General features: G+C 53.5%; 2 protein-coding genes across 4 annotated transcripts; both read left to right on the forward strand.

Annotated features, from left to right (window-relative positions):
* The first annotated feature begins 4782 nt into the window (after nt 1–4782).
* Nucleotides 4783–9139, forward strand: EIF4E1B (eukaryotic translation initiation factor 4E family member 1B). Its single transcript, XM_086674352.1, has 7 exons — nt 4783–4800; nt 5142–5341; nt 5658–5753; nt 6556–6619; nt 7401–7514; nt 7656–7795; nt 8129–9139. The coding sequence occupies exons 1-7, from the start codon at nt 4783–4785 to the stop codon at nt 8241–8243; spliced, it is 747 nt and encodes a 248-aa protein (XP_086530478.1). The 3' UTR covers nt 8244–9139.
* Nucleotides 9140–9917: 778 nt separating this feature from the next.
* On the forward strand, nt 9918–20859 carry TSPAN17 (tetraspanin 17). 3 transcript variants are annotated; one of them, XM_086676115.1, is made up of 9 exons: nt 9919–10234; nt 13656–13706; nt 13796–13942; nt 15021–15191; nt 16975–17100; nt 17733–17780; nt 18422–18538; nt 18620–18681; nt 19230–20859. In XM_086676115.1, exons 1-9 carry the CDS (start codon nt 10148–10150, stop codon nt 19264–19266), a joined length of 846 nt encoding a protein of 281 aa, XP_086532241.1. In that variant the 5' UTR covers nt 9919–10147; the 3' UTR covers nt 19267–20859. The 3 variants fall into 3 exon arrangements, with proteins under 3 accessions (XP_086532319.1, XP_086532241.1, XP_086532394.1); XM_086676193.1 differs by lacking the exon at nt 13656–13706 and having other exon boundaries at nt 9918–10234; XM_086676268.1 differs by lacking the exon at nt 18422–18538.
* Nucleotides 20860–27393: the final 6534 nt, after the last annotated feature.

Consider the following 27393-nt stretch of genomic DNA (forward strand, 5'->3'; position numbering starts at 1 on the left):
ATTTCACGTAGGACCAGGGGTATATTGTATATGTGACGTTTGATGCCCATGACTGGAGGAGATCACGAAATGGCAAGGGCTGACAGAGCAGTGATGAAGTCCAAGGGCTTAGTCCCAGGGCCTTGTGAAGCAGGAGGACCCATCAATTTCGTTCACATCTGTGTTCCCCAGGGCCTAAAACAGTGCCTGACACAAAGTAACTGCTAAGTCGGTATTTGTTGACCGGATAGCTGACAGAATGAATGAGCGATGCTAAGGGCTAAAAAGGAAATAAAACAGTGATGAGTTAAAGACTGCATGGGGGAGAATGGTCTACTTTATTTTTTATTGAAGTCTAGTTGACACAAAATGTTAATTAGTTTCAGGTGTACAACATAGTGACTTAACAACTCCGTAAATTATGCTATGGAGAGTGGTCTACTTTAGATAAGGTGGTCAGGGAGGACCTCTCTAAGAAGGTGACATTTGAGGGGAGCCTGGATGGTTCAGTCAAGCATCCGATTCTTGATTTTGGCTCAGGTCAGGATCTCATAGTTTGTGAGTTCAAACCCCATAACGGGCTCTGTGCTGACAGGGCATGGAGCCTGCTTGGTATTCTGTCTCCCTCTCTCTCTTCCCCTCCCCTGCTTGCTCTCTATATCTCTCTCAAAATAAATAAAAATAAGCTTAAAAAAAAAAAAAAGACGACATTTGAGCCAAGCCCTGAAGGACAAAGAGAAGTCAGTCACACAAAGAGTTGGAAGAGACATGGCAAGTGCAAAGGCCCTGAGGCAGGAGCAAATCTGGCCTGTTGGAGGATCAGTGTGCTTGAGGTACTGTGAGGCTGGATCATGCAGAAAATAGCAGGCCCAGAACCTGGACTTTGGATCACACCCTGGGTGTCCTGGAGGGTTTTAAACAGAGGATTTAAGTGATCAGATTAATATTTAAAATGAGCCCTCTGAGGCAAGTGGAGAATGTTCTATAGGGAGGTGGAAAGTAGGAGCAAGGAGAATGTTAGGAGAGATTTGGGCAGTGGCCGAGGCCAGAGATGGCAGGGCTTGCCTGGAGCTGGGACAGTGGGAAGTAAGAGGAATGGGCAAATTCAAGACATTTCAGGAACGGTATGGTAGGATTGGGGTTCAAGAGCCCCAGCTTGTTCAACCCATAGGACCCCATGGGACCAGGGGGGTTGCTTCTGGGGTCTTAGTCACCTAACTCCAGACTCCATGAGCTGCCCCATGCTGGAAAATGTGGAACATGGTGGGAAGGGGTACGGTGGCTGGCAGGGCCGTTCCATGCCAGGCTCTAGGCCAGGACTCTAAGGCAGCTAAGACCATGTCTGGCACTTGAAGAGGGTCCTTTCTCCCCTTTTCTCCATCAGATCTAGATTCATGATCTTTCCCCAAGCCTGGCCCTCCTCCAGTGCATTCTCTGTCCAAAATTCTTTGATACTCTTCCAATTGGGAGGTGGGATTATGTCCCTGTCTTTGAATGTGGGCCCTGGGACACTAATAGAATACAGCGGACATGATGTGCCAGGCTTTGGGCCCAGGCCTTAAGGAACTGGCAGCCTCTGCTTCCCATCTCTTGGGATGCCGCTTCTGGGAACCTAGCCACCATGCTGTGAGGAGGCCAAGTGGCCACATGGAGAGGTACATAGAGCTGTCCCAGCCAACACTCCCAGCTGAGGTTCCAGCTGACAGCCAGCATCAGCTGCCCCACTGAGTGAGCAGATGACTCCAGCCCCAGCCTGTAAGCCACTCCAACTGACAGCACTTTGGAGCAGAGGTGAGCTGTCTCTATTGAGCATGGCCTGAATTGTAGATCTGTGAGCAAAATAGATGATTATTGCTGTTTTAAGCCATTAATTTGGGGGTGGTTTATTATGTAGCAGCAGGTAGTTGGGACACTGTGCCTCACCTCTCCAGAGCCTATCCATCACCAAACACCCCAGTCTTCCTCTAAACACTTCTCAAATCCATCATGTTCTATCTTCCCTGTCACCAGATTTGTCACCTGGACAATTACATTAACAACCTAATAGATCTTCTTCCACTCCCTCTTGCTACCACAGGGTCTGTTTCGTACACAGCAGCCCAAAGAACTTGCTGGAAAGCCCATCTATAGCCACCCGAAGCACTCAGTGGCCCTTCACTTTCCTAAGATCAAGACCTACTATCCCTTTCTCCTTTAGGCATCAGCCACACTGGTCTTCCTTTTTTTCTTCCAGTGTCCCATGTTCCCTTTGCCCCAGGGCCTTTGCACATGCTGCTCCCTGACATGCCCTTCTCCACCCACCTAGTTAACTCTTGCTCATACCTTAGGTATCAGCTCAAACATCACCTCATCCATGAACTGCCTCTAAGCTAGTGGTTCTCAGAATGGGATTCCTGACCAGCATCCTCAAAGAACTTCTTAGAAATGCCAATTCTTGGGGCACCTGGGTGGCTCAGTCGGTTAAGCGTCCGACTTCAGCTCAGGTCATGATCTTGCAGTTCGTGAGTTTGAGCCCCGCGTCGGGCTCTATGCTGACAGCTCAGAACCTGGAGCCTGCTCTTTTGATTCTGTGTCTCCCTCTCTGCCCCTCCCCCACTCACACTCTGTCTCTCTCCTTCAAAAATAAATAAACGTTAAAAAAAATTTTTAGGGGCGCCTGGGTGGCTCAGTCGGTTGAGCGTCTGACTTTGGCTCAGGTCATGATCTCACAGCTTGTGAGTTCGAGCCCCATGTCGGGCTCTGTGCTGACAGCTCAGAGCCTGGAGCCTGCTTCTGCTTCTGTGTCTCCCTCTCTCTCTGCCCCTAACCCACTCACATTCTGTCTCTGTCTCTCTCAAAAATAAATAAACATTAAAAAAAATTTTTTTTTTTTAATTTTTTTTTTTTCAACGTTTATTTATTTTTGGGACAGAGAGAGACAGAGCATGAACGGGGGAGGGGCAGAGAGAGAGGGAGACACAGAATCGGAAACAGGCTCCAGGCTCTGAGCCATCAGCCCAGAGCCCGACGCGGGGCTCGAACTCACGGACCGCGAGATCGTGACCTGGCTGAAGTCGGACGCCCAACCGACTGCGCCACCCAGGCGCCCCAAAAAATTTTTTTTTTAAATAAAGAAATGCCAATTCTTAGGGGCACCTGGGTGGGTCATTCAGTTAACTGTCTGACTTCGGCTCAGGTCATGATCTCATGGTTCGTGAGCTGGAGGCCCGTGTTGGGCTCTGTGCTGACAAGTCAGAGCCTGGAGCCTGCTTCAGATTCTGTGTCTCCCTCTCTCTCTGCCCTTCCCCCGCTTGCACTGTGTCTCTCTCAAAAATAAGTAAACGTTAAAAAAAAGAGAGAGAAATGCCAATTCTCAGGTCCAAGCCCAGGGCTAAGGAATCAACCCAGCAGCTTGTTTGACAAACCCTGCAGGTGATTCTGATCTGTGCACTTGAGAACCGCCACTCTCTTTTTTTTTTTTTTTTTTTTTGAGAACTGCCATTCTAAATCCCCCAGTTCAGGTTGTGGACTTTATCTTTTCCCATCTGCAAATTCCTTTCCTTCAGAGGTCTGCGTTAGTGATTACACAGGTCTTTGTGAGAGGACCTGATGTCTGGCTCCCCTGATAGAGCAGAGCACAGGGGTCACTCATTATTTGCTCCTTACTCCTTCTAGCACCTACCCCCATGCCTGGCAGGTACCGAGAGCTTAGGAGATGGGGGTTGGGCGGATATTGACTCCAGGTGGTCATGGACTTCCCTGGGTGTGGGAGAGGGGAAGAGACTGGTCACTTTATAGATCTCAGACCCTAAAAGTGGCCAAGGGGAGGATGAGAAGCCTTAAGAAATTTGGGGAGGTCTCAGCCCTTGCAGAAAAGTGTGCTACTGAGAAGTCAGGGAAAGGGTAGCCAGAGCTTTTCCTCCCTCTTCCCCTCCCCACCCCTCCCTCCTGCACCCTAAGGTAGCCCTCAGCTGATTTGTATTGACCACTGCAGCAGGCCCTGTTTTAGGGGCTTTATGTATTTTATATCATTTAATACAGAAAGCTTCTGAATTATATATCATTAACATTCCTATTTTACAGACAGGGAAACTGAAAACTCTGAGGTTCAGGTACTTGGCTGAAGTCAGGCAGGGAGGATTTGAACCTAGGCTATGTGACTGTTGCACTGCCCCTCCCCCTTCCCTATCAATGCTGAGAACACTCAGAACAGCAGGAGTGCATATCGGATTGTGGATCCGTGAGGTGGAGACTCCAGTGTCATGAGACTTTCCCAAATTTTCAAGAGTAACCAAAAATGTAGATTTTTAATATACAGTCTCCCTGCTTCTCAATGATTACGTATTTAAAAACATTTTAAAAATATTTTTTAGAGAGAGAAAGAGCGTGAGTGGGGGAGGGGCAGAGAGAGAGGGAGACATAGAATCTGAAGCAGGCTCCAGGCTCTCAGCACAGAGCCCCATGCGGGGCTCAAACTCACGAACCAGGAGATCACGACCTGAACTAAAGTCGGATGCTTAACCTGACTGAGCCACCCAGGCGCCCCAAAATCATTATGTATTTTAAAAAACTCAGATGTTCCCAGAGACCAGATAAACGTGGGTGTCAGATGACATTGGTAGCCAAATGAATGGCAACAGAGACAAACAGATACCCCAATGTGTGTATAAGGTCTGACCTGGCTATGAACACTGTCCGAGCTGCTGTTTCTGCCATTTCTGGAATGGTCCACTTTAAACTCTAGGCCCGTCCTCTGGGAGACGTGATTGCACTAGGGGCAGACCCCTAATATTGACCTTTAGCTTCATGTGTCCCAGCCCTCGCATGGCCAGCACCCTATGGGTGAGGGCTGGGCTTGTCTGGTCACACTGTCCCCCTCCCACCCTGCATGCGGAAGGTGCTCACTAAATGCCTGCAGATGGAAGGTATAGCACAAGCCCTTTCCCCTCTGAGCTCCCCCAGCAACACCACGCTGACTCCTCCCCATCCCATGCTCTGGGGGGTGGGGTGGCACGAGTGAGTTAAAAGCCCGCAGCTGGGGGCCAAATGGGACGAAGCCCAAGCAGCTGCATGGCTACTGCTAGCCCTGTGAGTCCACCTTCCTGCCCCTCGTGTAGCAAGGGATGGGGCTGGGGTGGCTGGGCTGGAGCTTGCTGTTCACCCTGATTTTTTTCTTTGGTCAGGTTGGAGAGGCTGAGGGTGGAATCCAAAACTGGGAGGAGAAGGAGGAGAAAGAGGAAGAGAAAGAGGGGGCAGTAGTGGCTGTCCTGATGGCTGAGGGGGCTCTGAATGCCCCTGGGGATCAGCTGTCCCAGAGGAGGAAGGAAGCCCGGGATGGGGGCCCCCAGGGGATCAAGTTGGAGTTACACCCGCTGCTGAACAGGTAAGGCAGGCTTTGTGGCCTTGCACCCGGCCTTGCTCTCTTGCCCCCACTCCCTCATCCAAGAAAGGTCAGAGCTAGCCTAAGACTTGGGCCCTGTTGGTTCTTCTGGCCTTAACCCAGTAGAGATTCTGGCTTCAATTCCCCCATCCTGTCCTAGCCTTTCAGGATCACTGACTCCAGTCACCGTGCAGAGGCCGTGCCTAAATCCCATCTCCTTATTTATACTTGAAGGGGTGGGACTTCCCTGCCAGCACCTGCTGCCGGTTCTGGGCCTGGGAGGGGCTCGCTGCTTCCTCCTGGCCTCTCCTATCCCCAGGTGGGCTCTATGGTTCTTCAAGAATGACCGCAGCCGAGCCTGGCAGGACAACCTGCATCTGGTCACCAAGTTTGACACCGTGGAGGACTTTTGGGCGTGAGTGTCTGTTGCTTGTAGAGGAGGCCAGAGCCAGGGGGGTCCTTCCTAGACCCTACCCCTCCAGGGAGCTGTTTCCTACACCGCTTTCCAGCCCTCCCTGCGACCTCTCAGCATTTGCTGAGGGCTGGGGCTTGGTGGGTTCTGCTTGGGGGTGGGGGTCACTGGGACTAGGATCTAGGCCCCCCTGAAAACTTCTTGGGGCTTAGGGAAGAGAGTCTCAGGGGAGGAGCTGAGACGCCAGAACAGCATGGAAGCTTGTGTGTGTGTGTGTGTGTGTGTGTGTGTGTGTGTGTGTGTGTGTGTGTGTTGCGTCCATGAAATACAGCCAGATCAACACCAAACCATCCTGCACACCTGGAAGAGAGTCTGAGAGGCGGGAGGAGCCAGGAGTTGACCCTGACTCTGCCACTCCTTGGCTTTGTGACTCTGGACAAGTTCTTTCCCCTCTCTGAGCTGGTCTCAGCCACAAAGTGAGGATTAGGCTGCTTGATAGTGTCCGTGGGTGAATCCCAAAAACACCCCCTGCCCCGGCACTGGGGCTCTAAAAGCCTCCTGAGGGGTTTGGATGGTCAGGGAAGGCTCCAGGGAGAAGGTGGGATTTGACGGTTTGGGTAAGTAGAGATAGAAGGGGGCAAGGGGTTGGTGAGAAGGGTGAGTGAGCAAAGGCTTGGAGGCCTGAAGGTGGGTGGAAAACAGTGGGGTCTGGTAAGAAGTTGGGGCGGTGAGGCAGGTTGGAACCAGGCCTTAAAAAGTCTGGACTTTCAGCCTGGATTGGGGCGGGGTGGGGGGCTCTCTCCAGGATGTACAGTCACATCCAGCTGGCCAGTAAGCTCTCTTCTGGCTGTGACTACGCCCTGTTCAAGGTAAGCTCTGCCCACCCGCCCCCTCAGGCCACAGGAGGGCTGATTCTCCTCGGCTCAGCTTCTGCATTCCTCCCTCATGGAGAGTTTGGGGGTGGGGTGCCACAGACAGCCTTCCTCAGAGCCAAGGTGGGACTTCCAATCTGAGGAAATGCTATATACAGAAGCTTGGGTAGAGTGTCAGACTAGAGCTGTACTTATAGGACATTTATGAGTCTGGAAGGGGAGAGGGGAGAAGGGGGAACCAAGAAGGAGCCCAGGTTTCTGGCCTGGCTCCTGAACTAGGCATATGCATCAGAATTGCCCGAGGACACTCCTCATCAGTGTCCAGGCCCATCCCTGGAAGTGCTGACCTAGCAGGTGTGTGCTGTGGGGCCCTGACATCAGTGTTTAAAGACTTCCCCAGGGGGTCTGTGCCCAGCCTGGGATGTCTGGTCTTCCACACACTAGGGTAGCCCCAGAGGCTTCCTTAATCAACCCTCCCCCTTTTGAACTCCTGCCTCAAGGAGCTCAGTTCAGTAAAAGAGACAAACATACACATATATATGACAAGGCTACAAAAGATGACCAGTGTTGAGGATCAGGGGATTGTGGGAGCTCATAGGAGGGTATGGGGGGTCGAGTGGCTGATGGTGGAAGCTGCCCATACAGAGGGAATGGAAGCAAGAGGGAACTTAGCCTACTGAGGCTTATTTAGGGGTCAGAGCAGCGCCTGGGAAGATGGTTGGGTCCCCACTTCCCTTTGAAGAAAGGGAGGCAGTTGATTTGTCATTCCACCTCTTAGGATGGCATTGAGCCCATGTGGGAAGATAGCAGGAATAAGAGGGGTGGCCGCTGGCTGGTCAGTCTTGCCAAGCAGCAGCGTCACAGTGAGCTGGACCGCCTGTGGCTGGAGACCGTGAGTGGAGGTTGGGAGGGGAGGGAAGGAGGGGGAGGTCCCCAAGAGAAGAGGCTGGCTGGTGTGGTGGCACCATCAAGGATAGTGGGGCAGTCCCTGTAACTGAGGTGGAGGTCTCACCATCCTTCCTTTTGGCCCCAGCTGCTCTGTCTGATCGGGGAGAGCTTTGAGGAGCACAGCCGGGAGGTGTGTGGGGCTGTCATCAACATCCGAACCAAGGGAGACAAGATTGCTGTGTGGACCAGGGAGGCAGAGAACCAGGCGGGCGTGCTGCACATTGGGTGGGTGATATCTCTGGCACAGGGTCTCTTCCAGGGGAGAAGTTGAGGGTGGTGTGGCTTGGCCTGTGAGGGAGACCTCTGGAACTCTCCATGTCAGCTCCTCCTTTTTCCTTACCCATGTATATGAGGGTTTGGAATCCAGATTTCAAGCTGTTTCCAGCAGGACTCTTTTCTTTTGCATAAAGAGTCATATTTTGGGTTTCCACATGGGTAAGATGTCACAAGAGTGATGGTGGCTGGAACTAGGGTAGGACGTATGGGCAAAGGACCCAGGGTCCCAGGTGATCTCCAGCACTTGCTGCTATTTAATTTCCTCTCCTACTCCTCCCCCAGGCGTGTGTACAAAGAGCGCCTGGGCCTCTCCACGAAGATCGTCATTGGGTACCAGGCCCATGCAGACACTGCCACCAAGAGCAACTCCCTAGCCAAGAATAAGTTTGTGGTGTGATTCAGCTGCTTCTGAGCCTCTCACTCTGTGTGTGTGTGTGTGTGTGTGTGTGTGTGTGTGTGTGTGTGTGTGTGTAAGTAAGTAAGGGGATGCTGGGCTACAGTGCTGATGCTGGGTAGGACTAGGGGGTAGAGAACCGGGTTCTCATTTGTCCTGGAGTGAATATGAACATTGCTTAACATGAGTTGGGGCCTAGGCATAGATCTGTGGTCAGGGAGCCATCCTGAGGATGCAGAACAGGTGGAGGAAAGCCTTGAGTTTCCTTGTTTCACCTGGGGGTGGGCTGGGGTGAGTCACTGGGGAAAGGAGAGCTCAGATGAAGGTGGAAAGATGGCAAGAGAACCCTACAATCCAGCACTTACTCTCTCTGCATCCCTGAGAAAGAGGCTGGGTGACCTGAGGGCCAGACTCTTCTGATTTGGGGGAGCAGGCCCAAGACCACTGACACTCTGAGAGCAGGAGCTCAAGGACAGGAGGGGGATGGGCTTTCCTCTTTGTAATCACTCTACTTTAAACCTTTATGAATTGCCTTTCATCAGATTTATAGCCTTGGAGCCTCCCCAGTATCCTGTACCTTCCCTCAAGCAGCCGTGGGTGGGGCCTCGGAAGTGGGGTTGTAGATCAAAAGGGTTGGAGGCTTACAGGCAGAACCCCACTATCTCACAGACATGTGGTGAGCTAAGGACTGAGAGCCCTGTGTGTCTACTTGTCCTTTCCTCAGCTGTGGCCAGGGCTGTCTGGGCCTTGCCTGCCTCAGAGTCAGGCTGAATGGAGGCGGGTAGATAGATGACACAGGAGACAGGACAGTGGTGGTTAGGTTTGAGACGGATTAACTGGAAGGTGATGAAGTTTAAGCCCCTTTCTGTTCCTGCTCCAAATAAACACTCACTTCCGAATTATTAGAATTATTAGAATTATTTTTGAGGGTTCTAAAATTGAGTAAGATTTGGGCCCCCCAAAACCTTAATCTCCTGTCCTGCCTTGAGGGGCACGTGTGAGACCCCCTCCCCCCCCCAGGGCCCAATCAGTGATCCATCTAGTATGGGGAGAGGGGTAAGATGGGAAGAGTCAGCGAGGTTTCAATGTCAGAGGGTCATTGAGCCAGGGGGTCGAGTATATGCCCCTGGCAAAACTGAAGTGTCGGGGAGCAGAGGCCGCGGCCCTCACAAGACCTAGATGTCATCAGGCCTGAGTTTGAGCCAATGTAGGCAGTTAATTTCCGTTGAGTGAAAAGTGAGTCTGCTTCGATTACACTGTAATAAAACGTCCTGTGTTTTAAAAACACGATCCATATAGCCATCCCCATCTGCTCATTAGAGCATCAGTTACTCTTCTCCAGGACTGAGTTCCAACAGCAAGGCTGGGTACGAAGTGGCGCTGGTACTGTGCCTGGTGGGGTGGGAGTAATGAGGGTGTTTCGTACCTGCGACTTGCGGTGCCATCATCAAGCTTCTCAGGTCCGTAGGACGCTGGGGGGGGGGGGGGGGGGGGGAGGAGGATAAGAGAACGCTGTCGGCGCTCGGGGCGGAGTCAGACCTAGAGGCGGGGTTCCGAGTCGGGCAGAGGGGCGGGGCCTGCCTGGGGCGGAACCTGCCTGGGGTGGAGCCCGGAGGTCACAGACTCAGGCCTAGAGGCGGGGCTCCGAGGGCACTGAGTAGGACGGAGGCGGAGTCAGGCCTAGAGGCGGCGGGGCTTTGAGGGAACTGAACGCGCTGGGAGCTAGGCGGTCGGGGCGCCGGGGGCGGTCCCTGCGGGGCGGGCGGGACCCGACCGGCTCTCTGTGTGGCCGCGGCCATGAAGCCGCAGCCGCCGGGCTAGGCCCCGGGCGGCTCTAGCCCAGGGCGGCCCGTGGAGGGCCGGGCCAGCCCCAGCTCCGGTCCCAGGCCGGCGGGCGACTGCTCACCATGCCGGGCAAGCACCAGCACTTCCAGGAACCCGAGGTCGGCTGCTGCGGGAAATACTTCCTGTTTGGCTTCAACATTGTCTTCTGGGTGAGAGCGGGGTGGGTTTGGGCCCCGTGCTGAATTCAGGTGGCGGGAGAAGGAGGTTCAAGCCCCTATTGCAGGGGCTGGGGGGAGGGAGGGGGACGGTCCCAAATCCTGAAGGCAGAGAGCGGTCTTTCCCCCCCATCTCCCCCCAGCCCCCATCTCTTTTTCCCACTCCACGCCCACTCCCAGGACCACTCCGGGGAACTACGGAGAGTCCCGGATTGCTGGAGGCGGGTCCCAGGCGCCGCCGGGGTAGGATGTGGGGGTGGAGTCTTCTGGTATCTTCCAGAGTCCAGGTGGAGAAAGGGGAAGGGTCCCAGGGATGCTCTTGGTGCCCCGTCGCCCATTCTCCCATCCAGCCTCACTGCTACTCTGGGGTGTGGGGTGTTCGCTGAACTCCACCCCTGTTTAGCCCACCGAGGGGAGTGTCTCCGCGAAGGGAAGGGCCGGATTCCCTCACCCAGCCTTAAGCTCCTTTGGGGGGGGGGGGGGAGCGGGGAAGGGGTGGTGTGTGGGTCTTGCTCCTCAGTGAGGAGGCTTGCAGGCTGGGGGAGGGCAATAGCTCTAGTCCTCTGCTGGGGGCAGGAGATCTGCCCTATTGAGACGTCCTGAGGTGGCCCTGGGGAACAGAATTCAACATTCTACAGCTGACAAAACCGAGGTTTCGCAGGCAGTTGCTGCCCCTGCCAGAGAAGGGAGCTTCAAGTGCCCTTCCCCGGGTGGCATCTGTGCCCCCAGGGCCCTGCCAAGTCATCTTCCCTTCTCCCTCCCCCATCCCGTCTCCAAGGCTGCTTGCTGCCTCTGCAGTCTCTGCTCCTGCTGCCTTGTGTCAAAATACCGGGCCCATTCTGTTTCTTTCAGCAAGACTTTGGCACCACCCTCCACTGCATGCTGCCCATGCAGTCGCCCCTGTGTGGTGGGCCTTCTGGTTCCAGCAATGCTCAGCTCTCCAGGGTGTGGGCAATGTGCAGAGAGTACTGGTGGGGAAGTCTGGAGGCCTGGGTGTAGCAAGCAGAGCTCTGAGACTGGGCAAGTCACTTCTCTCTGGACCTCAGCTTCCCTTCCTGGGAGTGGGGGTAATGAAGCCTGCCCCTCAGGGTTGTTAGGCCCATTAAATAAATTCTAACTTGTATTCACACAGCTATTTTATTTATTATCTATATTTTATAGATGAGGGAACAGGCACAGAGATGTTAAGTCATTTAACCTAGAAGGACAGGGCCAGTAAGCACAGAGCCAAGAGGGCAGTGGGTAGAGGTGAGGCAGAGCATTGAGCATAGTGAGTCCCACCCCCCTCCCCCCAACCCCCCATGTCAAGGGGGACAGGCAAGAGAAACTCAGGCTCTTTGCAGGCACACCAAGTTTTGCAGGGGAGTGGGGGTGGGGAGCCAGAGCAGGAAAGGCTGGGCTGGTGCTTGAATTTTATGTTGAGGGCAATGTAGAGCAGTGAGGGTTTCAGCGCTGGATAATGGGTCTGCTTTGGCTTTTGTACTAGAGGCAGATCTGTCTGGCTGCATGGGGAGAGTGGGTGATGGGCATGGGGCTTGGAAGTGGGAGACCTAGGAGGAGGGCTGGGTCACAGCTAGGGGCTGGGGAGTGGGAAGTGAGGAAGGCTCCAGGGGAAGTTAGGAGGCTGAATTGACAGGACTGGGACGCTTGGAGGGCCAAGAGGGTTTCAGGTTTGGGTCAAGGTGGCTGGAGGGAGGTGCCTATCATATAGGCCCCAAGATTTTTGTTTGTTTGTTTTAAAGGAAAGCAGACCCTGGTTGTTACCCTGCTGAGAACCTTCCCACAATTAATACAGTCCAGACTCCTCCCATGGCCTCCAGCACTCTCTGGAGTCTGGCGCTGCTGCCCTTCAGTTTATCCCTCGCACCACCAAACATGATCTTACCTCTGGGCCTCTGCCAGTCCCTCCACCTGGAATTTCCTTCTCACTACACTTTTTCTCTATTTAGACCTCAGCTAAAATATCCCCATTTTCCCTAACTGAAGCATGCCTCCACAACCCCCAGTCACTCCCCACTGCATCACTGTTTGGTTTTCTTTAAAGGATCTGTTGGTATCTGAAATTACCTTGTTTGCTCACTGTGGATTTCTCCCACTGGAGTGTAAACTCCATGAGGGCAGAGAGCTCATTTGTTCTATTTTCTGATGTATTCCCAGCACACGGAACAGGGCCTGGGACTTGGAGGTGTTTGCAGCAGGCAGTTGGACATAGGAGTCTGGAGCCAGGGAGAGGTTTGGGTGGAGATCTGGGAGATGTCGGCATCTGATGGTGTGGATAATAAGTGTGGAGGAGGAAGAAAGCAGAAGGCTGAAGGTTAAACCTGGTTGGGGGTGGAGGGGGGTGGCCATGTGCATAGGGCAGGTGAAGCAGTGAATCCTGGGAGGGAGGCTGAGAAGGAGCAGAGAGAGGATTGGTGTTGGGTAACCAAGGAGGGGTTCAGAAAGGAGAAAGTAGTAGTCAGTCACCTGTCTAAAGGCCGTGGGTGGGTCAAATGGGATGAGGCGGGAGAAGTGATGTTTGGTTTCACATTCCAGATCTAGTATAGAGGTGAGGGGAAGGAAAGCTATTTCCAGAGAAGAATACAGCAGTGGGAGGAGTCTGGGGTCAGAGAGAGGAAGGTGTTAAACTGGGTGATCATGGTGGAATTGACTGGAATTGGTGGGGGGAAGGGGAGGAGCCTATGAAAGCAGGTGGGTGGGGAAGGTCTGAAGAGGTGGGGTCACGGCCTTGTGCTGGCTGGGGCAGGAGGGACACTCTTCCTGTGAGATTGAACATCCGGGGAGCTGCCCAGTCTCAGGTTGATAGCCTTGACATCCAGGGCTCTTCCCAGTAAGGAACTGAGGCCGGATGGTGGGTTGTGCTTAGAAGGCCCAGGCAGAACTGTGGCCAGAAGTTTTCAAGGGCACAGCCACCGGCCCAGACTAGGGTCCCTCAGCTGGATCCTGCTCACATTGGGATTCCTTGTCATTCAGGGGTCTTTGCTTATGAGCTATGAAAACAGAAAATGGAGTAGGGCAACCATCACAGAGTTGGAGGGCCAGTGGAATGGCCAGATTGGGAAGGAGCAGAAAGGAGGGTAGGAGCCCAGAACTCAGACAGGTCTGGTGGGAGGAGAGGCTCAGGACATAGCTGCTGCTGCTGCTGCTGCTGCTTGGCAGGAGTATCCTGGCCATCCTCTGCTCCAGTTCTGAGTTCTGGGAAGGACTAAGGTGGGTTCCATCCTCCAGGCTGTGTTTTGTGGGGGAGAAACACTGGAATGTATTCTTGGAAAGGTAGAAAGGACCCTGGACCCACCCCTCCTCCTCTCTCTCCTACTGGCTTCCTGAAGACCCTGAGTACTAGGGGAGAGGGGGCTCTGTCTGGGTGGGGAAGGATGCTGCTCCAACCCTCAGCTCTTTGATGCTGCTTCTGCAGGTGCTGGGAGCCCTGTTCCTGGCCATTGGCCTCTGGGCCTGGGGTGAGAAGGTAAGGTGGTGCAGTAGGGCGTGGGGCTGCCATGGGTTGAGGTGGTGGGAGGATTGGGCCGACCACTTGCCTTTGCTCCCCTGGCACAGGGCGTTCTCTCTAACATCTCAGCGCTGACAGATCTGGGAGGCCTCGACCCCGTATGGCTGTTTGTAGTGGTTGGAGGTGTCATGTCAGTACTGGGCTTTGCTGGCTGCATCGGGGCCCTCCGGGAGAACACCTTCCTGCTCAAGTTTGTGAGTACACCCTCACCTAGGCCCACTGGGGACCCCAACCTCCTCCCACATCTATGTAGTTAGTACTTAATAATGGGTAGTTTTATTATTACGTTATTATAACAGTAATCGTCAGAATTGTATTATCTATATAGGATTCTTTCTGCTATGACTGAAACCCAGGGGCCTAAGCATGAAAGGGTATTTATGGGCTCACTAGGGAAAGCCCAGGGGTGTGCTGGGTGTCAGCACATTTGGATCTAGGGGCCACCGCAATGTCACTTGGCCTGGTCTCTCTGTTTCTCTTCTCTGTCCCTCTAGTTGGCTCCATTCCCCAAGGGGTGGAAGGATGCCCACGAATGGGTGGGGGCTAGCTTCATACTGCCCCTCTGGGAACCCCTACTAGAGGCTGAACCTCTCTCTTCCTAACCAGTCATCCAGTCTTTTTTTTTTTTTTAAGTTTATTTTGAGAGAGAGAGTGCAGGCATGTGCGAGTGGAGGTGGGGAGGAGTGGGGGGAGGGAGAGAGAGAGAAAGAAAGAGAAAGAAGAAAGAGAGAGAAAGAGGGAGGAAGGGAGAGATGGAAGGAAGGAAAGAATCCTAAGCAGGCTCCTTGCTGTCAGCGCGGAGCCTGAGGAGCCTGAGATGGGTTTCATCTGACTGAGAGCAGGACCTGAGTAGAAATCAAGAATCAGAAGCAGTCACTTCTTTGCATCTCGTTGGTCCAGATTGGCTGTCTTTGGACCAATCCCCGTGGCCCTGGGAGAGGTAGCGCTCTGATTGGTGGGCTTCTCGTACAGGCCATGTCCTCTATCTGGGAATGGGGAAGGAGGTGGAGATGGCTCTGCCTGAGCCACAGGAACTAAATTAAAGGCTATGTGGAGGGTGGTTTTTCAACGAAAACAGGATGATTACCAGAGGAAGCAGAATAAGTGGGTTATAAGAGCAGTGCTGTCCTTCGCCATCATAAAACAATGTTAATGGGAGAAAAGGTGGGGACTCTCCACTTTCTTGGGTTGGGGTGGGGGTGGAGCTCTGCCCCGTGGCACCCGCAGGCCCTGCACCTCTGATCCCTACAATCTGTATGTCCCCCACCCCAGTTCTCCGTGTTCCTCGGCCTCATCTTCTTCCTGGAACTGGCAACAGGGATTCTGGCCTTCGTATTCAAGGACTGGATTCGAGACCAGCTCAATTTCTTCATCAACAACAATGTTAAGGCCTATCGGGACGACATTGACCTCCAGAACCTCATTGACTTTGCTCAGGAATATGTGAGTCCAGCACCAGCCTGGGCTACCTGCATGAGGCTCCTGCTGGGCAGATGTGTGAAAGAATAAGTCCCCGTGTGTGCTGGGACCATTCCTCCACCCATGCCCCGGGGGAAAAGAGCCAGGAGGCCCCTGTCTGAGGGGAAGCTAGTTTATGTGATCCCTGTAGGTCCCCATTATGCCTAGTTCTGCAAGGACCCAGTGTTGGGGAACAGAGGCCAGAGACTCCAAACTGGCAGGTCGTAGGCCAAGGTTTACAACACACTTAAAGGAGAAAATTTGGTATAAAAATATAAATTTCCCCTTCTAATAAACTCTGGACCCATAGTCTTGGCTGCGGTTACATTGCTGCTATCCCCTTTGCTGGTATAGGAGCTCTCTGTTTGCCATTGTCTGCCACTCTTTATTTTATTATACCTGTTGGCCCTCTTCTCTCATTTTTATTGTTTGGCCTCTGGACATGTTAGAGTTTGAGACTTTCCCCCTCAACCAAAGCTCTGCTCTTAAACTCTATACTTAACCAATGTGAAGAAGCAGTCAGTGAACAGTTCACGAGATCCTAGACACCTCCCGCCTGCACCTCCTCATCCACTCACACCCACTTACACATAGTCTCACCCAGTCACATCCACTTCCACAGTTACATGCCTTCAGGGCCATCAACCCAAGAGACTGTTCCGGGATCCAGAGATGAACCAGAGCTGGTACCTCTTTGAGGACTTTTCAACTCAGGACAGAGCAGACATATAGTGAGGCAGTTAGGATGTGATTTATTTGTTCATTCAGCACAGAATTGGTACAGGTTTATTGTGTGCCAGACCCTGGGAAGGTTGCTGCGAATTCAGTGGTGAAAAAAGCTGGGACTTGTCCTCGTGGGGATGGCAGTCTGGGGCAAGAGACAGATGATAAGCAAAACAGACAAATGTACGTGTGTGCGTGCACGCGTGTATACAAAATTGTGAATAGTGGTAAAAGCTGAAATGAGGAAGGGTGGAGAAGAGGAAGGCCTTGGAGAAGAAGCAGGGTTGTGGAAAGAGGGGCAGATGTTCCCCAACAGGAACATCAGGTGCTGAGCAGAGCGAGAAGAGGCAGGCAGAGGCCAGGCTGTTTGCTGGGACCTGTGCACACAGAGCCGCTGGCCAGGCCTCACTCTCCCTGCTCTGCCCGTAGGGGCCTATCTCTGTCTGCATTAAGCTGGTCCCTTGAGGGCTGGTTTCTGTGTTGGGTGGTCTAAGGCATGTGCTCCTGCCTCCCCTGACTCACGAGCTAGTTTCAGTGCAGCCTCACACTCACTATTGCCACGCCTAGGGAGGCAGTGCACGATATTCTGGGTAGAGGTGTTGGGGATACAGGTGCTGCCGTGGCATTTATGAAGTGTAAGGGTGTATGACGGTGACAGGGTTACCTTCTTGTCCCTGCAGAGAGGAAGAGAGAAAGTCTTCGCAAAATCTCTGGGGCAAGTGTGGGAAGACCCAGTACAGACATGGGGTTCAGTGGTACCTTCCCCCACAGGGCTTGGCCTGATACCCATTTCTCAGGGCACCCCTTCCCAGTACCCCCCTGCCCCCACCAACCTGGGCAGGAGCATAGTGATGCTCTGATGGGTCTGGGCTTAGGTCTGGCCTTTCTGTTGGGAGGGTGAGGAGGGGCCCACCTGCCCAGCTGCCCCTAGACCCCCTCGCAGCACAGCCCTGCCCTGTCTCCCTGTAGCCTGGGCCTGTCTCCAAACTGGATGGGGCTCCTGAGGTGGGCCTGGCTCACCTAGGGCTCTCCTCTCGCCCCTTAGTGGTCTTGCTGCGGAGCCCGAGGGCCTAATGATTGGAACCTCAATATCTATTTCAACTGCACTGACTTGAACCCGAGCCGGGAGCGCTGCGGGGTGCCCTTCTCCTGCTGCGTCCGGGACCCTGCGGTGAGTGGGATGTGGTGAGGAGGGGCAGGGGCATTGCTGTGCGCAGACCAAGTGTGGGAAAAATCCACCACAGGGCTTGCTGGGCTCAGCCCTGCTCTGGGGGCCTTGGGTGCCGGGGGTGGGAGTCATTTTACATGGGAGCACCCCTCCCACACTGAGGAGTTTGTGTCCATGGGCAGCAGTGGGGCCTGCACCCCTTCAGCAAAACCTGTCTCTATGATTGTAGTGAGGCAGCTGCCACACCGCTGGCCGCCATGCTCGTGTGGTCGGGTGTGAGGCTTCTGACCCCTTGTATGGCTTTCTTCAGAGCAGAAACTTCTCCCGGTGACTCCTCTCCCAGCACAGTTCACTTGGGACACTGAGGGCCAGGATTCTTCCCATTCTTAGAAAACACGAGCAGGCAGGATTCCTAAACAGGAGGCAGCTCAGGCTGGTGTTTGTAGCCATGTGTCCTGGCACCAAGGAAAGAGGTGTGTGGGCCTCTGTGAGCCTTGTCTAGGAGTGGTGGGCATGGCGGAGTCCGTGGTTCCATCTGCTTCCCCTGAGAAGCAAGAACCACTCCAGTGCTGGGTGTCATGGGCCCCCGTGGGATATCCCCTCACCAACTCGCTTATTGGCCTATTTCTCCTCAGGAAGATGTCCTCAACACCCAGTGTGGCTACGATGTCCGGCTCAAGCTGGTGAGAGGGGTGGGGACAGAGTTGGGGTCATTGGGATGGAAAGGACAGCCTCCCATAAGCTCCTCTGTGAGGTCTCAGGAATTCTGTGGGGGAGGGGGTACTGAGTCCTAGGAACCATCCAGGCACCTAGAGCTTGGTACTTCCAAACATGGGGGCAGTGGACCCATGAGCACAGACACATGTGTGTTTGCTCGTTGCAGCTCTATGTCGAGCACCCATTGGTGCTCACACCTGGCAGTGCCCTAGATGCTAGGGATTCATGGTCATGAGCTAGGTAGACAGAGCCCCTGTTCTCAAGGAGCTCCCACACTAGTAGAGGGAGAAAGACAGAAAGCTAATGGATAAATACATGTGAACAGTAATGTGACAATTTCAACCAAGAGCTTGAATGCAAATAAAGTAAGGGAGGTTGATAGGATTGGGGCCGGGTGGTCAGGGAAGACCTCCTGAAGGAGGGGGCATCTGTTCTGAGATTCTGATGACCAGAAGGAATCTGTCATGCAAAGGCCCTGTGGTAGAGTTCCATCCAGGCAGCAGGTGCAAAGGTGTAAGGTGTTGGGGTGGAGACAAGCTTGGCAGTCTAGGCTGAGAGGAGGCCTGTGGGGGTGGGTGGGCCAAGCCCCTTGCCTGTGTGTCCCCAGGAGCTGGAGCAGCAGGGCTCCATCCACACCAAAGGCTGTGTGGGCCAGTTTGAGAAGTGGCTGCAGGACAACCTGATCGTTGTGGCTGGGGTCTTTGTGGGCATCGCCCTCCTCCAGGTACTGACTCAGCACAGCATGCCCCCCCCACACCCTTGCCCCGCCGGCAGACTTTCCCTCACTTGCCTCTTTGTCCTACAGATCTTTGGTATCTGCCTGGCCCAGAACCTTGTGAGTGACATCAAGGCAGTGAAGGCCAACTGGTGAGGCTGCCACACTGGCCATGGCCACCTGCCTGGCCTACCCAGGGACCCGCCCCCCACCCCTTCCCCTGCCACTATACCCATGATGGGCAAGGCTATGGTATTTCCACTACATAGGGAGCTTGAGTGTGTGTGTGCGCTGTGCACCTGTAGAGAAAGCTGTGTGCCTCTGCCCGGGCTGCCTGTCCTGGAGCTGTGTGCATGGAGGGCAGGTGTGTGTGTGAGTGTGCACAGGGAGCCACCATTGCAGCTGTTGTTGGGTGGTGGGCTCTCCAGGGGACTAGGAATGGCCCAGCTAAGAGGGTCCAGGCCTGGTGGGGTGAGGTGGGGTGGAAGGGGCCCCCCGCCCAGGCTGAGACACACGTCTGTGTGCATGGCTATTAGGGCAGGCTTGGGGCCTGCTGTTGCTGGGGACACAGCCTCATGCAGCCTCAGAGCTGTCTTCTCTACTAGCTGTGACCTTGACCCTGCCAGAAGCCCCCTTTGGCCTCCATGTCTCAGACTTTAAAATGGGTCCAAGAATTTTTTCTCCCTTGCTTGCCTCTCAGGATCAAACATGATGATGGCTACAAACTACTCAAATAAACAAAACCTTGAAAACCACTGGCTTACGCCCACCATCTCGAAGGTTCTGTCAGCGGCAGGGCCTCAGCAGTACTCTCCACCTGGGGCCCCGGCCCGGATGCACCCTGCCAGCGTGTTTTCTTGGCCTAGGCAGCGTATACAATTGAGCCAACCTTTAAAACTTGGTGTATTTCACATAAAAGTCCAGCTCCCCGGCATCTTGTGAAGAATGGCCATCTGGCCACAACGGCTCTTCAGTGGCATCATCTCCTGGGACATATGCTTCCTGTTCTCTGCCTGGCGTGTTCTGCTCACCTAAGTGCCCTGCCTGACCCTGTAGGCTGGGAGTTGGCCTCCCCCACCTCTGCAGGGTTTTCCCCTGCAAATGCTGCGAGGCTGCTGTGGGCCAAGCCCGGATTGAAGCATGGGAGTGAGAATGGGGAGGCTGGAGCCTGCCCCGAAGAGGCCACCGCCTGGAGGGGTCTGGTCCTCCTGGGGACTAAGATGGGTGCCAGGCATGCCCAGGAGAGGGGCTGAGGGGTGGGATGGAGATCGGGAAGGTTTTGGGAAGGAGTAGCTGGAAGCCTGAGCTTGGCACCCATGGGGATAGGGGGAGCCAGGTTTGGGGGCCATTGATGGTTTTGACTCCTAGGCTCCCTTGGAATCCAGTTCAAAAATCTTCCTGGTGGCCTGCAGAGCTGCTTCATGGCCACCAGAGTGCGCATCAGCACAGCATTACCTGCGTCCAGCTTTCCTTGGGCAACCTCATCCAAGGTACAGCCCTGTGCCTGGTGTGTCCACCCTGCTTACTAGCTCTTTGGGGTTCAGGGAATTTATAGACTTCTAAAGGAGTAAAATGGCTCAGATTTGGGAAGTCTGGCTGCTGCTTTCAGATCTGCACAAAGGGGATATATGGAGTGACTGTCCATCCCCCTGCATTTGTGGATGAAAGGAGAGGTTTGGGCTAGTTCATAGATCTCTAACTTAGATGCCCTCAGGGCCAGGTGGGTTATAAAAATAAATAAAGTGGGCCTTTGCGTTGTGAGGCCTTTGTAGTGCAACTTTGATTTTTCCCACTATTACTGGAGATGGGGCACAGAGACTGCTTTGTAATGAGAAATATTTGCATGATTGAGTCGCTAATGGCAACTGGCTTTGAGTTACAATGGGTGTGGTGGGGACTGTGGCAAAGCACAGTTTCCCACCTGAAATTCGTGGCTGTCATTCAGCTGTAGCTAATTACTGTAAAGTGGGAATGTGGGTCTAATGTGAGACATCTGGAGAAGCCAAAGAGCCAGAGTTTTATGTGAAATATCTTAATTTTTAAGTTGTTGGCAACTAATGAAAAAACGTTTTGAACGCTGCTAGCCAAATAAAAGGTGTGGGGGCCAGCTTTGGGCCCTGTGCCACTGTGGATCCCTCTGGAGCAGTCACCCGTGGGTCTCTGGCCGCTCTGCGATTCAGGCCTTCTGGGAGCTGCTGCAGGTGGGCGGGGTGTGGGTCATGTGCCCAGCACTGTGGCTCCCAGATGCAGGCTGGACTGTGTCCTCAGGCCTCCGAAAGACACAGGTGGCGGGTGGTTTATACATGCTACAATAAATGCAGCTCACGATATTGTGCGTGTGTCTTGTGGTCTCTGATTTTAAATGTTTTCATTTTCATTTTCCCTCAAACCTCGCAACACCTTGTGAGGTGGAGAGTCCTTTCCTGATGAGGAAACTGGCTCAGGGGAACGAGTTGCCCAGAGCACGCAGCCGGGAAGAGGCACCCAGGTCTGACCCCTCTTGGTGTTGCACTGCACCAGTCCTGCCCTTCTGCCGAGTCTAGGTGAAACCTGCACACTTGAAATGCCAACTAGTGAGGGGCAGTAACCTATCACTCCCCAAGTGTGAGCTGAGCATCTGCTTAGGGGTGGGGAAGTAGAGCAGAAAAGGTCAAGGTCCTGGCCCTTGTGCTGCATTCTTGTGCAGGAGACACAAACACAAGTAGGCACATAAACATTCATGCTAGTAGTATACGCTATGAAGAGAGTGATGGCTAGACAGTGACAGTTGGGTGCCTGGGAGAAGGGACCCCTTAATGGGCTGGTGGGAGGGGCTGCCATCTCTGGGAAGCTCCAGGGGAATGGTGTTCTAGGTTTTGGTACCAGTTTCCCTAGAGGTCCTGAAGCTGGGGTGGGCTTGGCATGAAGGAGCCTGGGGTGCTGAAGAGGTGGGGGTGGTTGAGAGGCAGAGGGAAGTGGTAGAACCAGAATATATTTGGCAATGGGACTGATGAGATGGGATAGGTATGACTGGTAGGAGTGGCTGTGACTCTGGCTGGGGACCCAGAATTCTCCAAAGCTCAGTTTTGCTATATGATGTCCATCTGTCCATCTTCCATTCACCATTCACCCACTTACCCACCCACCCACCCACCCACCCACCAATCCATCCACCATCTATCCACCTATCCACTCATCCATCCACCCACCCATCCATCCATCCATCCATCTATCCACTGCCCCCATCCACCATCATCCACTCAGGCCCTGGCTGGAGGCTGGGGTTACCAAGACAGCTCAAACTTGCCCTTGTCCTGGAGCCCGCAGTCTCTTGGCAGTGTCCTTCCTGGAGCCCGCAGTCTCTTGGCAGAGACAGATGGAACAATTGCTAATGGCATAATGTGTATGTGGTGACAGCACTTCATGCTGGTTAGAGACATGTTTCCTGTCCCCAAAGTGGAAGGTGAAGCAGTTCTTTTCCTTGTGCTGAGGAGTCCCTACCCAGAAGGGGATCTGTCCAGATGTGTAGAAAACACAAGGAAGCTTATAAGGCCACCCCCTGCCCATCCCTCTAGGTGGGTCCCTAGGCCATGGGAACCAAGGGCACCCACCCTCTGTCAGGGAGGAGTGCACGTTAGTGACGACAAAGGTGGCCATCTACTTGCAGCCTGGGAGCCTCACATAGCCCTGGGCCTGCATTGTCTAACCGGAGGAATGCTGCTGGCAGCCTCTGGCATCAGCTTGGCGGGAGGGCATTCTGTGACATCCGTCTACTCCAGAGTGGGGAACTGGAAAGCAAAGAGAGATCCTGGACTGGTGAATTCTTGTTGAGGAGGTCAGACGGGCTAAGGAGGCTGGGGTAGGGTTTCCTTTCAGAAGATGGCCAGTGAGGCTAAGGTAGTGCGTACCTTGGAGGGAGCCACTCCCAGTGATCACCAGAGGGCACCAGAGCACAGTCCATGCAGTGCAGCAGAATCAGCTGGGGACAGGGAGGGGCTGCAGGTGTGGGCGTCATCGCAGGGGAGGCCCCTGTGGCTGAGCAAGTCCATTCCATGGTTCCAGAGACCTGGAGGTGACCCTGTCGGTGCTAAATCCAGGCATTGCCACCATCTGGACTCTTCTCCAAGGACTCAGAGCCAATGACATTGCCTGAGCCCACCTTTAGGCCCCTGCACGCTGTGTGTGTGTGTGGGGGGGGGGGGGGTCGCTTCCTCTAGGAGGTCCAGGCAACATGTTCCAACACATATATCTCCATTCACTCATTCAATCAGATTTACTGAGCACCTACGATATGTCAGACACTGTAGGACAAGGATACATAAGGAACAAAATGAAGATCTCCCTACCCTGTGGTGCTCACAGTCCAGGCCAGGGGTCGGCAGTCTTTGTCCACAAAGGGCCAAATAGTAAACATTTTAAGCTTTCAGGGCATACAACCATCACTCAACTCTGCTTTATGGTAGAAAGGAGCTCTTGGGGCACCTGGGTGGCTCAGTCGGTTGAGGGTCCGACTTTGGCTCAGGTCATGATCTTGCAGTTCGTGAGGTCGAGCCCTGCCTCGGACTCTGTGCTGACCGCTCACATCCTGGAGCCTGCTTCAGATTCTGTGTCTCCCTCTCTCTCTGCCTCTTCTCCGCTCATGCTCTGTCTCTGTCTCTCAAAAATGAATAAACGTTAAAAAAAAATTTTTTTTTTTTTTTAATTTTTTTTTTTTTAACGTTTTTATTTATTTTCGGGACAGAGAGAGACAGAGCATGAACGGGGGAGGGGCAGAGAGAGAGGGAGACACAGAATCGGAAACAGGCTCCAGGCTCTGAGCCGTCAGCCCAGAGCCTGACGCGGGGCTCGAACTCACGAACCGCGAGATCGTGACCTGGCTGAAGTCGGACGCTTAACCGACTGCGCCACCCAGGCGCCCCCAAAATTTTTTTTTTTTAAAGAAAGGAGCTCTTAACAAAACAAACAAATGGGCATGGCAGTGATCTAATAAAATTTCCTGGACACTGAAATTTGAATTTCATATAATTTCCATGTGTCACAAAATATTATCCCTCTTTTGATAATCAACCATTAAAAAACATAAAACCATTCTTAGCTCTGGAGCTACATGAAAACAGGCAGTGGGCAGGGCTCTTTCCCTGGGCTAGAGCTGCCCACCCCACCTAGGAAGGAAGAAAATACCACACAGTGAGCATTGAATGAGGCACTCACAGGGGAGGAGGTGTGTGAGTGAGTGCTATGGGAATATCAGAGAGAGTAGGCGGCCTTGGGGGTGTGGGGGTTGGGGGTGGGCCTTGGTATTAAATGGGGTGGTCAGAGAGTGGTCTTGCTTTCTATGAAACAGCAAGATGGAGCAAAGACTTTTAATTTTAAATTATTTTGATAGCATAGGTAAAATAGGAACACAATCTACTTTAGAAAATGGATGAAACTAAAACTAAATTACTGCCCCATTCCATTCCCCTCCCGTGCCTTTCTTCCTTGTCATCACAGCTGTGAACTATAGATCCTTCCGGACTTTTTTACATTTTTAAAATCTCGCACTCATATTACATACACAGGGAAAAGGTTCGGTATCATTGTGTGTGTGTTTGAAGCGGCAGGATACTGCCCCTGTCTTGCTGCAGCTTGCTTTTCCAACCCCCACAATGTGTTTTGAAGACTTAGTCATGTCTGTGCGTGTAAAGCTGCTTCATTCCATGTAACTGTAGGGGTGTTTCCCTGAGTGACTGCTGGGGTGTTTCCCTGCAGGGGCAAGCCATGTTTTGCCTCCCTGTCCCTCACCTGATGGATGGTGATAATCAAGCTGTTCCCACTTGGGCTCCACTCCCAGGCTCTGGTTAGAGGCAAAGCCAAGCCCTCTCTCCTGGGGTTTAGGCTGGAGTGGCTACTGATTAACTGGACGAGAGGACAGGGCTACAGAGAAGGGTGGCCTCAAGTCAGGGCTGATGGCAGAGTTGACCCCAGCAGGTCCCTTCCTGGGGCTGGGGCCTCATTTCTGCTCCTCAGCCCAGGCATTAGCCTGATGGGCGGAGTTTTGCATCTGGGGGCCTGGAACTCAGCCCATCCGAGGTGTGAAAGACACAATTAGCCCCTTGGCAGTGTTGCCTTGGTAATGCCTACCTGGTCCCCTGTGCAGCTACACAGACAGATGGGGACATCAGTAACCTGTATACAGAGGGGCCTCTGCTGTGGCCCAAAGCTCTAGTCCCTGGCAGAGGCTTAGGTGCCTGGGAGCCTGGAGACACCTGGACACCTGGGTCCTGCCTCCAGGAATGATCCTCTGGAAACCAGCTCTCAGCTCTGCCTCCTGATCAGGTCAAACCGTCCCCCCGGCTGCTCCAGCATGCTCCCGGCTCCCACTGTGGGAGTCTCCCGGGAATCATGCCTGGGGAGAGGGGGTTCTGGGCAGGGGGGCCACATGGAATGTGGTGGTTTGCCTGCCAGCCAACATTTGCAGGTACTTGTGTGTGCCTGGCCGTGCTGCTGGGTGCCCCGAACTTGGCAACAGCTCCAACACTATTTCTGTCCTGAGGGGGCTCAGGGTCCAGTGGGAGATTCAGGCAGGTGAGTCACCAGTCTTGACAAGTGATTTATGTGTTTGAATAGGTGGTGCAGGCATGTGGTTAAAAACCGCAAATGGCATGGAAGGATATGTGCAAATCCCTTCTGGCCCCTGTCTCCTGGTCACCTTCTCCTCCCCGGAAGCAGCCACTATTGTTAGTCCCCTGCCAGCCTAGTCCTCCCAGAGATGGTCTATGCATTCAAAAGCAGATCTCCTCAAGAAACAAAGCAAGCCCAAACCCAATCCACATACTGCGCGACTGGCGCCTCTAACAGAATCTTCTGTCTGCCTTTTTCACTGACCAGCATTTCTGGGAGATAATTACATATCAGTATGTATAGATCCACCCAATTCTTTTCAACAATAGCAAACCGATAATAATGGTGAGAACTTACACTTAGTATGTGCTAGATGCTCCTCTAAGCACTTTATTTATATTAACTGATCTACTTCCCCCAAACAGCCTGGAGATGGGCACTCTGCTTATCTCACTCCACGGGCAAGGAGGCCGGGATGCCCCACTGTGTGATGAGGCCTCATGGACTTTCTCGGCCACTCCTGATGGACATGCAGGATGTTTCCAGGCAGCGAACACTCTTGTACTTTTGTCTTTGCGCAGTTATATCTCAGAGGATAAGTGCCTGGAAGCGAATGGCCTGGGTTAAAGGGCATGTGCATTTTTAATTTAAATAGCTATTGCCAAATTGCCCTCTGAAGTGATCACACCCATTTACATAAAGCCGCACCTGCCCCTCCCGCTCCCAGCAGCCAGGGCCAGCGCCGCCTTTATCCAGCTCTTCTATCTTTGCCAATCTGATAGAAGGAAATGATCTCTCCTTGTGGTTTTCCTTTGCATTGCTCTTACAAGAGGTCAAGCGTCTTTTCATACAGAACAGCACCATCTGGCATAGCCAGAATTGAGCAGTGCAAGGTCTAAAAGAGGCCTGGAAGCCAAGAGGGGGTGATTTTTCTGTTGGGGGTGAGTTTGGAGACAGAGATCTCTGAACTGGTCCTTGGGGTGTGGGGCAGACACAGGAAGGGCACCTTTGGCATAGGGAGGGCCTGAGCGAAGACTCAGGGGGCGTCTTATTTGTCCAGGTCTGAGGATGCCCCTCTTCTCAGCAGAGTCACCCTGCTTTCTGAGTCCCTAATCCCCAGCCAGGCTGTTTCCTCTTCTCCCTCACACAGCTTGAGCTAAAGCTTGGTGCCTGGGGTCCCTGCCCCACCGGGGGCTTCTTGTAGGATCTCTAGAGGGAGCTTCCCTCCCCACCCCACCATGCCTTTAGTGAGGTAGCTGGCCTAGGCTGCCTCCCCTGCCCCTCCCACCCACCCATCTCTGCCTCCAGCCAGTCGGCCCGGTGAGCGTACATCCTCATTAGCACGGTTCAGTGGCCAGCACTGGTAATTGATCTCCCTCCGGCCCAGTGTGGACGGCGGCTAATGGGGATGAATGTGGCAGGAGGTGCCGCCAAGGGACGCTCACCCGGAGGCCTGCAAGGGGTGGAGAGGTGGGCAGGAGATGGAGATGCCTGGAGCAGGCCTGTGATTCAGATGGGGAATCTGCAGGTGTCTCTGCCCACCCACCAAGGCTGCCATCTGGCCTTCAACCCGGGCACCGGGGCAAGATGAACTCACAGGTGGGCAGAGGGGCTCTCAAATTTAGCTGCTTGCTGGGGTAGGCCAGTCTAGGAGGCAGGACTGGAGTTCTGGGATGGCATCCCAGGAAGGCATTGGGGCCCTAAGGTAAGGTAGGCAGTGTCCTCAATTAGTCATGTCTGGGGGAGGGAGAGAGACATTCCAAAGCAGGACCAGGCAGCCATCGGGCCTACTGGAAACAAGGATTCCATTGCATAATCAATACACAAATCTTTATTAAGTGCTTACTGTATGCCAGGCTCTGGGTAGGGGCAAGGGGACCAAAACAATCAAGACCTTCTTCGTGGGGGGCGGGGGCGGGGGAGGGGGTGATAGAGAGTAACTAGGAAAATAAAAACTTAAGATGGTCATAAGCGAGGACAAGCGCTCAGAAATAAACAGGGTTATGTGATACAGTGACTGAATGAGGTGGCCCTTTAGGAAGAGCCTGAGGAGGCCTCCCTGAGGAAGCAACATGTGAACTGAGACCTGAACAATAAGGAAAAGCGTTCCAGGCAAAGGAAATAGGCAGTGTGAAGGTCCTAAGGTGGGAGCAAACTTGGGATGTTTGAGGAATAAGAAAGGGCCAGTGTGGCTGGCTCAGCTGGTAGAGCATGTGACTCTTGATCTTGGGGTCATGAGTTCAAGCCCCGTATTGGGAGTAGAGATTACATACAAATTAAAA

Source organism: Puma concolor, chromosome A1 (assembly GCF_028749965.1).
Source record: "Puma concolor isolate L17-30 chromosome A1, mPumCon1.1.hap2, whole genome shotgun sequence".
Lineage (NCBI taxonomy): Eukaryota > Metazoa > Chordata > Mammalia > Carnivora > Felidae > Puma > Puma concolor.